General features: G+C 37.1%; 1 protein-coding gene across 1 annotated transcript in view; it reads left to right on the top strand.

The window, feature by feature from the left end:
* Positions 1-16,198, top strand: part of LOC311206504 (myosin-IIIa-like) — a gene marked incomplete at both ends in the record, with an annotated part of 40,341 nt that overhangs the window by 23,570 nt on the left and 573 nt on the right. The window contains 2 exons of the mRNA XM_084281868.1: positions 1,651-1,750; positions 15,285-15,361. Coding sequence (XP_084137994.1) covers positions 1,651-1,750; positions 15,285-15,361 — 177 coding nt within the window. The remainder of the gene's footprint in view (positions 1-1,650; positions 1,751-15,284; positions 15,362-16,198) is intronic.

Here is a 16,198-nt window from a genome sequence, read left to right as displayed (position 1 = left end):
AATGCCATCTATTGACAGATAGAAGCAGGATCACATTCACAATCCCTGGTATTCATGGGGGATTTCAACCCTAATATCTGTTGTGGGGACAGCACAGCAGGACATAGGCAATCCAGGAGGTTCCTGGAATGCATTGATGGTAACTTCCTTTTCCAAGTGAGAGAAGAGACAGTGAGGAGAGGTGACCTCCTCAGCAGTGACCATGAAATGGTGCAGTTTGGGATCCTGAGAGCAGTGAGGAGGGAGCACAGCAAGCTCGCTACCCTGGATTTTGAGAGAGCAGACTTTGGCCTCTTAAGGGATCTGCTTGGTAGAGTACAATGTGACAAAGCCCTGGAGGGAAGAGGGGCCCAATAATGCTGTTTAATATTCAATGATCACCCCCCATTCAAGCTCAGGAACAATGCATTCCAACAAAGAAGTTTGGCAAAAACACCAGGAGGCCTGCATGGGTGAACAGATCACCTGGGAGGGATACAGAGAAACCATCCGAGCAGCTAGGGTTAACAAAGCTAAAGGCCTGCGAGAATTAAATCTGGCCACAAAGATGATCAGAGAGCTGAAGTGCCTCTCCTATGAAGACAGGCTGAGGGAGCTGGGACCATTCAGCCTGGAGAAGATTCCAGGAATACCTTATGGCAGCCTTCCAGTACTCAAGGAGGTCTACAGGAAACCTGTGAAAGGACTCTTTGTCCCAGAGTGTAGTGATAGGACAAGAAATAATGGTTTTAAACTTAATTAAAAAAAAAAAAAAAAAAAAAAGTAGATTTAGGTTGGAAGTTACAAGAAGATTCTTCACTCAAAGAGTGGTAAGGCTCTGGCCCAGGCTGCCCAGAGAAGCTGTGGAAGCCCCATCCCTGGAGGTGTTCAGGGCCTGGCTGGGGCTTTAGGCAACCTGGTTTGGTGAGAGGTGTCCCTGCCCATGACAGGAGGGTTGGGACTGGGTGATCTTTAAGATCTCTTCCAGTCCAAGCTATTCTATGATTCTATGTAATTCAGGCAAGGTAAGTTAAGGTAAATTCATCAGTTTGTTTCATTTTTAAGGGAATGGAAATTGATTTCTGACTGATTTATTTTCTAAATAACTATAGTTCTGCATGAAAATTGCTTTTATTTTGAGAAATTGCAGAAATATACCCAGAATGCTGTTCAATTTATGTCTGGCTCCAAGATATTTTTTTAATAGCAAAATGATCATTGGTCCTAGTGAATTCAAATGCCTCCACAAGAAAAAAAAAAAAAAAAAACAGCTGATCAAGTGTCTTTCTTTCTCATTGTCTTTTAATCAGAATTTGACTTCCTGCATTGGAATTGCTGATAGGCTTTAGCAGTTTTCTTTAAGTTTATACTCTAAAGATGTAATAAATAGCATATATTCATAGTTCTTTTTTTCTGCTATTATCTTAAAATTTCTATTTGACAGAAAGTTAAGCAATTAAAAATATCTATTACTCATGGTATGCCAAGAGTTTTTCCTGTAAGAATGACATCTCTGTGGTTTTGGATTATATATATTATATATATTATACATATATATTTGGATTATGTATTTTTTTTTCTCATAATTATCTGCTACTTTTAGTTTCTGCAAATGTAATATAGAGGTCAGAGCTGTTAGTAAAAATATCATGTTTACATCTCACATTCCAGGGACTTCAGCATTTGCATGAAAACAAAACTATCCACCGTGATATTAAAGGAAATAATATCCTTTTGACCACTGAAGGAGGAGTCAAGCTCGTGGATTTTGGTATGTTACATTATTTATATATATGACCAATGTTGTACATTTGAAGCATGGAAAACAGAATAGAGGAAACAAATCAGAAAAGATGAGTTATATTAGCTTTTATTAAGACTTTGAATTCTTTTTTAAAAATCACTTGGATAGCGAGTCAGTTTTGACTGGATAGAAATAAATTATTTGCAGACAGTGTTTTTAGAACTTTGGCTTTTCCAGCCATTTTACTAATGCCATTTAAAAAGCATGGGTAAAGAGTAAGTTATAATACATTGTTAGTAAGTGCCAAGTGCTTCAGGGCAGGCATAGTAAGTAAAGTGACAAAACAAGTTAACAGGGCTCAAAATAAGGTTGGTGTTTAGATCCTCGAGGACCATGTGCTGATTCAGTGAGTTTAGAAACTGATAGCCAAAAGCCTTACTTTTAACTGAGAGGACTTAGAACTTAACAGAAATTGTGAAGAATGGGACAGTTCCACCTCAGTCATGTATACTTAATTTGTTTGATTTGAAATGAAACAAGGGATGCCACCTGAATGCAGCAAAAGGACATATATTATGTAGGTAATTCCCACTTTCCAAATCCTGTGAAGAGTAATGGATTAGCGTTTGCAAGTCTGAACCTAAAACATTATATAAAAGGCTCTGCTCAAGTCTGTTAGATCTTAAATGATTCTTGAATGCTGTCATCTGGTTTCACCACCAGAAGGCAAGAAGCGGTGACACAGGTAAATGATGCTACCAACTATTTCTCAGACATAACACAGTGGTTTGCCTTAAAAGTTTGACTGTTGTTTTATTTAAGGGGATTATGAATTTTTTTCAGTACTTCTTATTATGAACTGTTATTCTATGGTAGTGCACTGTCTTCGAATGACTTAATTTAATTTATAGGTCACTACTTCATAGTACAGCAGCCCACTGTAAATATCATGATTCCATTCAGAAGATGGAAAATCTTCATTTTCCATTACCCTCCTATCTTGTTAATGAGATTTATTTAATTGATACATAACAATTGTTTAAACTAATCATGGGATTTTAACTCCCATTAATCTAGCGTCTTCCTGCCAGTAGATTGTATTTGTACAAACCTCCTACTTCACACACAAAATCTCCACAACTATTAGGGTTACTAATTCTGAAAATGTAGGTTTTTATGTTCATTGTTATTACTCAGATAAAATTTTCAGTTGCGAAGCCTCAAGATCTCATAAATTATTTGCCATACAGTTACTAGTATTTTCTGATTGTCTGGAAGTTTAATGTGAGGTAAAATCAATGTTTTTGCCCACAGGTTTTTAATGTGTCACAAATGCTATTTTTTAAGGTGCTGAAGGCAATTAGAGCTGTGGAGGATCAATACTTTTGAAAATTAAATCACTTATGCAAATGTCAAAATGTACAAGCTTTAGGGGTAAGGACCTCAATTCTTTGTTTGTCAGTTACTGAAATCTACTGCTAAGTCTGTAATTAAAAAATAATTTTAAAATCTTGTGGGAAAAGAATTGCGATGCTAAAGCATAGAGGAGAATGTGTAATAAACATGCATATGTGCACACACATTTACGTCGGTTGAATAAGGGCCAGTAGTCCTTCTAAAGGAAGCAAAATAAGTTCCTTCTAAAGGAACTGCACCTTACTTTAGGAATAAATAGAAACTTTATCTAGTTTTTTTTGTTTGTTTGTTTGTTTTTTGTTTTTTGTTTTTTTGTTTTTTTTTGTTTTTTTCCCTAAAGCCAATCTCAAGCCAATAATGAGTATTTTCAAATGGGAAAAACTTATGCAGTCTTTGCAAAACCATCAGGGAAGACCATTCACCCTTCAGGCTGATGTTTAAGGTATTCAGCTGGGATTTGGGAGATTTGTGTCCTCTACTTAAGAGGATTTAAAACCACATTAATCAGATTTCAAGAGTATTTTTTAGCCAGGAATGTGATTTGATTAAAATCTCTCACGTTGACACAGCTACAGACTGTTGCATATAAGCGTTTATTAGATCAGGGACTGAAACTCATTGCCACTTCTTTTTTTTTTTTCTAACACTAAATAAACCTGTGGCTTATAATGATACAGGCTACATAATGATATAGATGCATGGACACAATCTCTTTCTACGTCTCCCAGTAGGTACTTAGTGGAAACAACATTTTTTGTTTTAGGTTAACCAATTACTACGTAGGGCGAAACAGACAAAAAACCATGAAACAACACCACAAATAATCACACAGCCCTTTCTAAGCCTGCAGCTTTTCCATTATGTAGAGGGAAATGAAGACAGTGGATTCAGGGCTCCTTTAACCAGGAAAAACTTGACAGCAGAAGTGAGCCCTTCCCAAGATAATTCTGGTTGCACTGTTCTCCTACATGCTGGTTGATGATTAGATGATCCTGAAGAACCCTTTGCTCCCCTCCCTTGATACTGCTTATGCTGGTTTGTATTTAAAGAGGTGCATAAAACCCATATCTGAAAAATTGACCTGTGAAGCTTTATGGAGCACAATAAAAAAAAAAAAAAAACGCATGTTCTTCATCTGTATGTGTTGAGTGGTCATATTGAACTTGCATTGTTGTGTCACTTTTTTGCTCTGAAGTACTATTAGGAGCTTCTAAGAGTCACAAGTAAAAAACAAACAAACAGTTAACCTTCAATGAAACAAGTCAACTTTGACTTTTCTTTTCTTTGTTCTTTTTCTACTCACTGAACTTTAGTTATGAAATGTACCACCACTGTGAGTCCTTTCTTGTGCAGCAGCACTGACTTTTTAGAAGCTTTATTTTGTGACACAATTCATACACATTGCCTTATGGTTGTTGCGTCCTAGGCATTTATGTATGCTGTGACCATGGTTTCTGAACACTGCACAGTCTGCAATAGATGACCTTCACAATGCTATACAAGGAGTTAGATTACTATAATTTCCAGCTACAGACTGCGGATCCAAAACCCTAAGAGAGACTGAGTTGCCTGATGTAATACAGAAAGTCTATGCAAAAGCTCTCCCAAAATCTTAACAACAAACTTAAAAGTCTTAACCGTTAGCCTTTCACAGGCATATTGATAGTTGATGAGATAAGAAAGACTTTGAAAGAATACCATGGCATTGCCTCACCCAGATTGTTTTGAAGAGTGAAATTTTTGCTTTCGCTCAAAGGTCTGCTGCAATATTGCTTAATCTGTATAGAACTCATCCCAGTATTATTCTCAGGTCTCATAAACACCTTAATCCCAATAGAGGAATTAATGATCAGAACACGGTAAGTGAGTTTATAGTATCTACATACCAATGCTTCTGGAGATAAATTGCTAATCGAGGAGTTAGCAGATAGGTGTTTTAATTTAAATTGTCCAATCTAGACGTTTGGAATACTGTTACCAGGGAAGCATCCTCTCTCCTCACTTCCATCCAGTGTGATAACTTGGATCAACAGAGATAAACAAAATCATTCTTTTTGACTACACATAATGAGAAGTACCCAAGGGGATCAACACTACAGTTTCAGTCCCTGAATTCATTAAACTTCTAGATACATTACAAAATTTGTATTTTCCTCTGTGAGAAAAGAAGGTTGACTGAAGGCAATTTAACTACCTGAATATATGTGGGAATTAGCTGTTTAGCTGTTCTGGAGGAAAACCTTTAGGGAAGGATGTTACGCCTGAGAATCTCAACAATTATGCTTCAAGTTTCCCTCTGCTGTGTCAAAACAAATAATAAATAGCTGAACTTTTTTTCAAGTGTAACTGCTATGTTTTCAGTATAGGATAGAGACTTCATAGAAAAATAAACATTAAGATAAAAATAAATGTCCTGCAGCCCTTTAAAGGATGACAGCTACATAGTATTAAATAAAGAGTTGGAGACAGACAAGGTGTGAAGCAAATCCCCTTTTTATAAATATTCTTAATTACATTCACAGCTGCTCACTAGTTTTCCATGAAGGGAATGTTTTTGTTCTCACTTTTTAGAAGTTCTTTGTATATGTTTCTCAGATTTCTGGTTGCTTGCAGTTGATTCTTTATTGTTAAGGAGGCAGTTTAAAAAAAAAATAAAATAAAATTACCCACTAAAGATGCAGATAAGCACTTAATAAATTTTTTAGAAGCTTCTATGACATAAATCCAAATGAATTAAATCTTAGATAACTTCTGAAAGTCTTGTGACCACTCTATCTGCAGTTTGTTCTGCCTAAATATCTTTCAGTGTCTGACCTTGTTTCATCAGTTTAAAAAGACACTTGCCTGAAGTTACTTGCATGCATAGCATACCTCATCTGTAATGAAAATTCATATATTCATCTGCATCTTACAATGTGTGACCAATTTCATAGAGAGCTGGGTGTATAACATCTGCTTATGCTGACAAATACTTGCTTCTTTGAATAGTCCCTCTCAATTCAACTTCATTTCTTGAAATCAGGATGCTTGAAATTTCTTGAAATCAATCAGGGTTTTTCATGTATTAAATACGGTTAGTCTAAGACAGAATTCCCATTCCTTTGGAAATTCTGAAATGTCAAAAAATGTGCTGTTCCAAAATTGAGAGAAAATAAACTTAGCTGTATTATTATTAGTGTTTAATTTTGTTCTGACAAAGACCAGTTTCATTTCCAAAGATTTGATGTATTTCTTAAATCCCCTGCCCTTCCAGTGAGTCTGGGAGCTTATAAGTCAGAGACTTTCATGCTTATATGTTTTTGAAAGAAGACGATCCTAGAGGTCAGCAAGCTAGACAGGTTGATGATGTGTGGAGAATCACGTGTGAGGAAAGAACCGTTCCTATCCCAAAAGTTTTAAAACATCTAAGTCATGGGGCAAGTGATTTTTTTAGCTAAAAAGAGGAGAGTGTAATACTGATGGAAAATTCCTCTTCAGCTGTGTTTTTGAGGGTTGACCTTGCAGGATGAGAGTCTTGAACAAGAGCAGAAGTAGCTTATAAGTCTCTGGGACTGCTGAAGCCTGCTGTCACAGACTAGAAGAATCTCAGGATGAGCAGCTGTTGCCTCGGAAATGGCCAGAAAAGAACATATAAATTATACTCTACCACTTAGATTTTCAGTACCACTGTTCCTTGCTGAAGATCATGCTTGCCCATGCATCAGATGAAAATTCATACCACGTGTAATTGAAGTTACCCCATGTTGAAGTTACTACCATGAAAGGTCGTTGAAAAAAGAGCTGAGAAAGTTGAGGGGAAAAAAAAAAAAGACAGAGGTTAAACCTTCTTCTCTGGAATTATTTAAGCCTGTTTCTAACTACAAGAGATCCCATGACTCCCCCAGTTCACCTGGTATTGTCATTGGGAGAAAGGGAATCTCAGAAAGGACTGGTAATATCCATTTTCAGTTTCACTAATGGTATCTAAAAATCTCTATGGAAGTCTGTGGCTGAGCAATACATAGGAAGTTTCCAAGTTTGCTATGGGTAAAGCAGGTTCCAGTGGAAGACATGGAAAGAAGGTAATGCATTCTCACTGCTGCTGGCAGATGGTGGAAAATTACAAACTGTTCTGCACGCAGTTAATAGAATAATGACTTCAAGGGTTTCTTTAGTACTGTGGATAAAGAGATCACAATTTGCATAATTAAAACATGTATTGCAACATTAATAAAGTATATTTATAATGAAGATATTTTTTTTTTGTATTTCAGACATGCTTAGTTCGTATTTTTCTGCTTTTTTTTCAGAAGAAGTTTTGCACTTAAAAGTTGTGCGTGAATATTGTCTTGGCATTCCAAATGCAGTTTCGGATATCCTACTGTGCATGTAGCTGACACGATTTTAGCATGGATGTATAGTAGCCTAACAGATTAGCCTAACAGCAGGTTTAACTGGAGTATGACTCATTGGGGAAAAAGTAGATTAGGAAAGAGAATACTGCATTACTTTTAGACATATTGGAAAGTGGCATTACTTTGATTAATACTTGAACTATTTCTTCTGTGTAGAATGAAAGCTCAGATAAACAGAGGTCAGCTTTTGTGTGAACTATTTCTTCCACATAGTTTGGAAACTGCAGATAAATGGAGGTCAGCTTTGTTTGAAATGTAATAGGGTTTTTATTTTGCTATGGAGAAAATGATCACTCTTCTTTTAAAGCCATTTGAAGTCATCCAAAGTTAAGAGCCAACAAAATCTGAAGTTTACATTTCTGGATGGCTTTCTTACTATTCAAAATTACAATTCTGTGAAGCAAGCCAAATGTAGGACATGGACTTTTTGGTAGTGTATTTTTAATGAATTAATTTCTGCTTTAAAATGCATATATAATTTCATTTAGGTAATACTAAATGAAGGTATTCAGTTCATTTCATAATTCAGTTTAGTTCATAAATTAAATTTCGTGGTTATTTCCCATCCCAAAAGAATTTGTAGTAATTCTGTCAGCATTCTCTGTTATGATTCCGTAGTGGTATGCTACTGCTTTTCTTGCAGATTATGAAATATTGATACTGCTTTACTATGATTAGTGATCAGAAACAGCTGGTCACTATAAGTCAGGTTGCATGGGTGTTTTTTTATGTTTTGTTGCATGATATTTATGCCTATTCTGATGTAGAAATATAGCCAAAATCTCTAAAATTCACTGACTATATTAAACAGATTAAGTGTTTTTGAAGTGTAGATGAGCCAGCATTTGCTATAATGAAAAACCAAGAATAATAAAATCAGCATGTCCAAAATATTAGGGCCAATCTCAAAGTAATTAATAAGCCCATGGTAAGACTACAGTTTAATAGATCTGCTTAATTACTCACTTCTTCTGGTTTACTGATGCATGAAGGAGGTTTCTGTTGTTCCTGTGGGGAAAGTATCTAAAATCATGGGTCAGAGGTTGGAGACGGAACCACAGCACTGAGTCTTTCATCGTGACACCTCACCAGGTCTCATGTTCCCTTGCTGTGACACAGTGCTGTGTCACTCAGAGCCCAGTACCTCTCCCTGCCGTGACCATGCTTGGTAGTTTGTTGACTGATCACAGATCAGTCTAGCAAGCCTTGTGTGACACATGGCATTGCAGAGGGACAAAAGGCTTACAGCACTGTACTGCAAATGCTTGCAGTGCGGGTTAGGCTGCATGGATTGCAAGTTGAGAGCCACCTTGTGTGCTGTCATACCATTGGGATAGGTTGGAAAGTCAATTATGAGTGATCGAAGCTGGAGTACTGAGGCATTTTGGGAAAGGTTGCTTTAATCTCTGTCCATTTTAATATATTATAATGATTTCCAGCTTTGCATGTCCTGCTGACATTGAAGAGGTACGCAGCATGGCCTTGAGTAGTTTTCCAAACTTCTGTAGATTGCTTGTCGTAGAGTAGTCAGAATACCCTATTGTGTTTCCTTCTTCTTGCCCTGCATTAGCTATAAATGCTGTATGAATCATTCTGCAAAAAATGAAACAATTAATTAAAATAATTTCATTTGAATGTATTCAAAAATAAAAATCTTTCTGCCTTTAGCTTACTTTAAGCAATGAGTCATAGCAAGACTTGTATTTGCCTTAGTCATTCTAGCATGCATCCATAATAGAGCTGTCTGCTTCACTGGTTCAGATCAAAAATGAGCTATTATTGTGTTGTCATTTCTGCATACCATATAGCATGACACTCACATGTTACTTTTAAAAAGCATTTACTAGGCATCTTCTATGATGTCTCAAAAGTTTAAAAAAAAAATAAAAAAAAAAAAAATTGAAGAAAGCTTTCTTCATGAGCAGATTGTCAAAGTGCTTTGAACCCAATCAAAGTAGTAATTCCAAATTTTTCACACCAGGGTCAGCAGGGATAAGATGGATTGCATTGACTTGAGCTGTGGAATATTTTCTTTGTTGAGTGTTTAATTCTTTGTCAAAGGCTTAGTCTTTACAAACTTATTTTATGGGCCATGGGTGAATGAAAACCTTTGTGCTGTCCAGTAAAAACAAAAATAAATCACGTGGCCAAATACTGTACCCAGAATAAGCTGTTCACTCGGTCTTTTGTGTTTTTTTTTCCCTACTAATTCACATAAAGTTGTCACTTTTAAACGTTCAAGAAGCTTGACATAGAATGCTGGTGTCAAATGTCAGAGAAGAATGAAGAAAAAAAATAACCCTTTCTGGCCAGCAAAGACTTCTTGGTTTTCACCAGGGTCACAAAATACACATCTCTTGAGCCCTTTTCTTAGTCAGCCCAGACCGTTTTGTGTCTGAGTATGGCAAGAATGAAGAAAGCCTTTCTTTTATGAAGAAAGGCTGAGAGACCTGGGTCTGTTCAGCCTGGAGAAGAGAAGACTGAGAGGGGATCTCCTCAGTGTATATAAATATCTGAGGGGTGGGGGACAGAAGGATGTAGCCAACCTCTTCTCAGTGGTTTGTGGGGATAGAACAAGGGGCAATGGCTGCTAGTTAGAGGGCAGGAACTTCCGCGCTGACATGAGAAAGAACTTCTTCATGGTGAGGGTGACGGAGCACTGGAACAGGCTGCCCAGGGAAGTTGTGGAGTCTCCTTCCCTGGAGATATTCAAGGCCTGTCTGGATGCCTACCTGGGCAGCCAGCTCTGAGGAACCTGCTTTGGCAGGGGGGTTGGACCCAATGATCTTTCGAGGTCCCTTCCAACCCCTACAGTTCTGTGATTCTGTGAAGAAGGACCATCTGGAAAGTATGCTGCAATGTTCTTTTTTTTTTTTTTTTTTTTTTTTTTGTGATTAGGTGAGGTAGTTCTAGAATTCGTTGAAAGTCTCAATTTGAACTTTTGAACTGACGTATTTTTGTCCTTAGGTATTTTAAATATTCTGTCACATCAGCATGGGTATTGCTAGTAACCCAGATAATCTTAGCAGGTAAACTATGTCATTCATACAAGGAGAAAATCTCCTGCGTTTTTTTTGTTTTGTTTTTTTTCTTCTCCATTCATAGAGCAAAAATCCCTTTTGGGTCTCAATAGTGGCAGTCAGCTTAAATCCAAATATGTAAGGAAGGCAACATCTAAGAAGGAGGACTTTTCTCACCAGCATACTGCACCAGATTGTGTCTAGCTGCACAAATCCCTAAGGCTCCAGAGAGTTCTAAGACCAGTTCTCCTGATGAAATCCACCTGGCCAATTGTGCATCAGGAAAACAAATGTTCCTGTGCATCTCTTTCAGGAAACCAGCTGAAGCCCTGAAGCATGAGATTTGATTAGAATCATTAGCCTTGTGCTGAATTGAACTGTCAGGAGCATGCGGAGGGCAGCCCATGGTCACCTGCTCTATCTAGGGCCTTGGAGAAATGGTGTAGTCAGAATTGTAGGCTTAGGGATGTTCAAGTATGCCACCACACCATCCTGCCCAGTCTCCTGTAATACAATAGTCCTCATATTTCTTAAAGAAGCTGTATTAAAACTTTTCATTTATAAAAGATTACTTTTGTCACAGGTGTAGTGAATGTTGTGCTTTTTTTTTAGGTCACTGATTGCTGTTTTATCATCTGTATGTACCCTACAATGATTCTGTATCTGATTTAGGATTTTCATTTTGTTCTCTATATACTTAAAAGTGCCTTTTCTTCATCTTTAATCCATGTGGTGAATTTACTGGGAAAGCCACTGGACTTTGATTTCTTTAGTTCTCTGTGTACATGACCTATATTTTTATATTATATATTCATTGTTTTTTATCCCCCATTTACTCCATGTCTCTTAGTATTATGTTAAACACCATGGATTTTTCAACTCCTATGCAGTTCATGTACGTGGTCTTCCTGGATGCTAAGCTTTTGATCTTTCTGGATTTGTAAAGGGCTGTTTGGTTAGCTTTTGGACATGCCCTATTTTAGTTAAAGATTTGCATCTGTAATGTGTGTTTTCCTGAGTGTTTGGGAAGGTCTAGTTTTCCAGTTTCCTTGTCTTCGTAACCTATTTCATCATTAAAACATCACTTGCATTAAGGCAATATACAAAGGCAGGGGATGTGGTTACAAAGGACATGGAAAATGCTGAGGCACTCAGTGTGATCTTTACCACAGTCTTTACTTCTGAAACTTATCTTTGGAAATTCCAGGTCTCTGCCACCAGTGGGAAAGTCTTGAGCAAGAAAAAACCTGTGGTAGAGGAGGATCGGGTTAGTGAGCATTTAAACAAATTAGATGTACACAAGTCCATGGGACCTGGTGGGATGGACCCGTGAATGCTGAGGGAGCTGGTCAATGCCATTGCAAGGCCACTCTTGATAATCTTTGAAAGATCTTACAAATCAGGGAAAGTTCCTGAAGACTGGAAGAAAGCTATTGTCACTCCTGTCTTCAAGAAGAGCAAGATGGAGGGTTTGGTTCACAGTCCTTTTTAGGAGGAAAAGTCATACAAAGGGGATTCTTTGTTAAGGGAATGGACACTGAAGGCACAAATGAAAGCGGGTTGTGGAAGAAGTAGCCAAATGCAGTGAGATACATAGTGTGTAGGCCCTTTGAGGTGGCTTGTGTGTTTTTATTTACAGATGTAGTGGCTAGAGTGCAAGAAATGCAGTCTCCCTGCTGTGTGCAAAATGTCAATTTAGCAGAATTTGCTGGGGCTCTCAGTTTCCCCATTAACATCAACCAGTACAACGTGCATACTTCTGTCACAGAGCATAATCATAAAACGGTGTTGTACAGCCTCCCAATTTAGATCGGAACAGTGTCTGCTCAGATCGGGTGCAAATATGAGACAAGTCTTTCCTAATAATAGGGAGATCATTTCTGCCCTATTTTTCCTTTGTTGAATGCTAAGGTCATAAGTAGGTGGCTTTACTTTTGGTTTTATTCCAATATGCCAGTTTTTGTAATGAAAAGCTTATCTAATACTCGTTGTGTAAATTTGTTATTTTTCTTTTTTTTTTTTTTAATTAGTAAACTAATGTCTGAAATAAGCAAGTAAAGTAAAAAGTATACTTTTTCCAAACATATGCACATTACTTTCTCTTGGACATTAGAAAAGATACTGTAGTGTGCATTGATGCTATTAATGCATTTATTTATTAAGCCATTCGTTTTCATAAGATTTACAATTTCTGTGTAATAAAATATTGCTTTGTGATGTATTTTTAAATCTCCATAGAAGAATATCTGACTCCTTTTGCAACAAAGCAGTAGTAAAGGAGATGGAGGAGGAGCAAGATGTTATTGTTAGAAAATGTACAAGTTAAAAAAAGCTGGCCAGCTATATGCTTGACTGGTTACTGAAATGCTAGAAGAAATGTTACTAAGTGTGGAATTACATCATCTTCTCCCCATACAGAGAAAAAGCCCAAGGAAATATCATTTTTCATAAGACCTACACTCCATAATCTGAAATGCCACTTTAGTGCTAAGAGCAATAGGATAAAAACAAACAAACAAAGCCCACCAAAAAAAAAAAAAAAAAAAAAAAAAAAAAAAAAAAAGCCTAAATAAAGTAGTACTGAACAATTCAAATTCAATCAGCTTTTTACTGAAGTAAAAAAATGGGGGGGGGGAGGGTTCAGAAAGGAAAAAATCCTTCGGTTTATTTAATACTTACAGTTCAAAGAGAGAATAAATGTGCATAGACAGAGAAGATTGTGCACATTAATGTTCTTTTTATATTTGGCTCCTTATCTCCACTGGAAGTTATGACACTGGAATAATAAAAATTCAGTTAGTTCCTGCCTTTGCCTGCAGATCTAAATCCCAGCTCCTGTTCCAAGACTACAAAAAAAAAGAGCTTAGCATAGGAGACTCCCACAACATCTAAAAAGAGACAGTAGCCTCCTTTCCCTCTAAAAGCGAGAGTCACGTAATGATGTCCTTTTGTATCACTACGATGGTGACAGACCCGTGGTGATGTGTGCTTACTCCTTGCTTTCTGAATGATGTGTTTTGCTGGAGGCTGGGAATAGCCAGAGACTCTGTGAGCCAGAAGCCGGACGTCAGACAACTCTTCAATGTAGCAAAAACAAAGCCCCTGCTCAGTAGAGCTTGAGGCAGGGTTGATGGACTTTGGGCTTAACCTCAGATTTTCCTGATTTCCTTGGTGCAAACACTGTTTTGGAATTTCTACAGGCATGCAGAGAGGAAGAGATTCAATTGTGTCAAGCCTGGAGTAAAATAAAAGGAGGCAGCCCCAAAGGCAACAGTTGTGTTTCTCTCAAAGGAAGAGGCTGACTTAGAAATCAAGATCTTGTTGCCTTATTTTGGGCTGTTATATATGTTTCTGTGTAGACAAATGTAGAAAATTTGTTGACCAGGGCTGAACTTTAAAGCTGAGCTTTAGAGCAAAAAGCAGATCAAGCCCTCTATGGTTTTTTGACTTCCAATTGAAAACAAATAAAACAAACAACAACAACAAAACAAAAACACGCTTCTATCCAGATAGAGTTTAGTGAGAGTGTTTCCACTGGACAGTTGATGTGAGTTGCTCCTATTATAAAACCATGGGGTTTTCAGGAAAGTAAAGTCAAGCATACTGAAATGAGAAAATGCAACGTGTTAAAACTGGCCAGTGGTGCTCAGTGAAGCTTCACATTTCAGAAAACAAAATGGTACTCACAGAGTGAAACTGAAGATTTTTGTTTTCTGAAAAAGAAAATGAGCTTATGTATGAAGGCAAAATAAATGAGCTTCAATGTCAATCAGAGTAAGGTTGGAAAAATGAGTAGAAAACAGTACCTTTCATCCCATCCTTGATATTGGCACTTCAGAATATGATTTTGCTGGACTTCATAGTTGGCTATGACTCATAAATTAACATAACAGTTCAGGCCTTGCTAGCTGAAGGGCTGGTTTTCTCCACATTGTATTCACCCCTTTGCACACACTAGAGGTATTTCCAACCCTTACTTCTATGCCACTTATATTTAAGGCAGGAAATGGGTGGCAGGCAGATCAGAAGTTCACTGTAGTTCACTAGAATTTCTAATATTTCAGTGTGTCTTTTACTCTAAAACCAAAAAGAATCTTTTGATTTCAGAATTCACTTTCCAACTCATGGCCTGAAATAGTTAATTCCTTAAACTACAGCTCAGGTTGCAAAGCTGATTTGCAGGCATTTGATGGTGCTTTGAGAATGGGGAGACTTCTGTTTTTGTAAGAATTTTGATGTTTCACCATTTTGTTGTTTTTCCTTTATGGTAGAACAGCTAAAAGATGCAGATAAGGATCTATAGTGCTTAACCTGAAATATATAAATAATGAAACCAAGGTCTAGTGTCAGTAATGAGCTTTAAAAGTAAAAAAGAAATAGTGGGATGTAGATTTTTTAACCTCATGAAATGCTTTACTACTCTCCTAAAACGGGATATAGAAAAACGGTAATTAGCCAGTCAAAATATATGGAGTCAGATTGCTAATGAAACTTGCACTTGGGACTAAATCTCAGTCCTGCTGAAGTTGCTGGAATCAAAGGATGTGCATACCTGAGCTCTGTACTTTTGAGCGTTTGGCCTATAGCAGAGAACTGGAAAGATAACATTGAAATTCACCTGCAAAGAAGGTCACAGCATGACAAGACAAGTCAAGGATGGTACCATTCAGAAGAATTGTCTTGGATGGAAATAGCAGTTGCTCTGATGATAGCTTCCCTTCGTTCTTCCAGGTGTGTCTGCTCAGCTGACCAGCACTCGTCTCCGCCGGAACACCTCCGTGGGTACCCCGTTCTGGATGGCTCCAGAGGTTAGATTCAAGTTTCAAAACATTTTGTCAGTGGCATTCAAGCTGCCACATTCTGCATTTCTGCTCTGTCTCTATCTTTCTTCCTGACTACTGCACCTTTCAAAAGATATTGCTATTTCTTTTGGTGAAAATGTGTTTTTAAGCTATATTCTTAAATGTTTGCAAGGATTAAGTTAAAAGGGTCTTTATTTTGAAATTAAAAAGTTAAAGTGAGGGAGTGAGAAGTTGAATTGTTTACTAAAATGTTAAAGGGGAAAGAGTACTACCCTTAATCCTTTCCAACTTCTCAAACTATGCCAGGGATCTCATCTTCACTTGGAAGGAAGGAGCCTAGGGTAGTACTGCGATATGTTATAACTTATACTTTTAAATTTCTACACCTGGGCAGTTTTTAACACAACCTATTCATAGCTGACAGCAAGAAATGAAAGATGTTATTTTGAATAAATAAGATGCATTGTGCATCTTTGGCAATTTTTCCAGCCTGAAACTGAAAAATATAAATACACATTTTAAGATAAGGCAGGACAAATTTTAGTTATTAATAAGCCTATGTACTTAGTCTCTTTGCGTGCACACAAACACATGTACGCACACATACATATACATCCGTTTATAATACATGAAATTACTGTCTATATGCATGTATTCTTATAAACATGCTCTATTTATACACATTTGCCTAGACCTGTAGGTAATTCAGCTGGCATTGTGAATGAAACAAAATGTATATGAAATTAAATATATTTGCTGTAATATCTGGTAGCAACCACATTCTTGATAAATTAGTTTCATCTTTAAATTGTCTGAATTGGCTGAATAAGAACCCAAAGGGAA

Source organism: Netta rufina, assembly GCF_964035555.1.
Source record: "Netta rufina genome assembly, chromosome: 2".
NCBI lineage: Eukaryota > Metazoa > Chordata > Aves > Anseriformes > Anatidae > Netta > Netta rufina.
The sequence above is the reverse complement of the archived record's forward strand: the minus strand, read 5'-3'. Positions and strand labels throughout refer to the sequence as shown.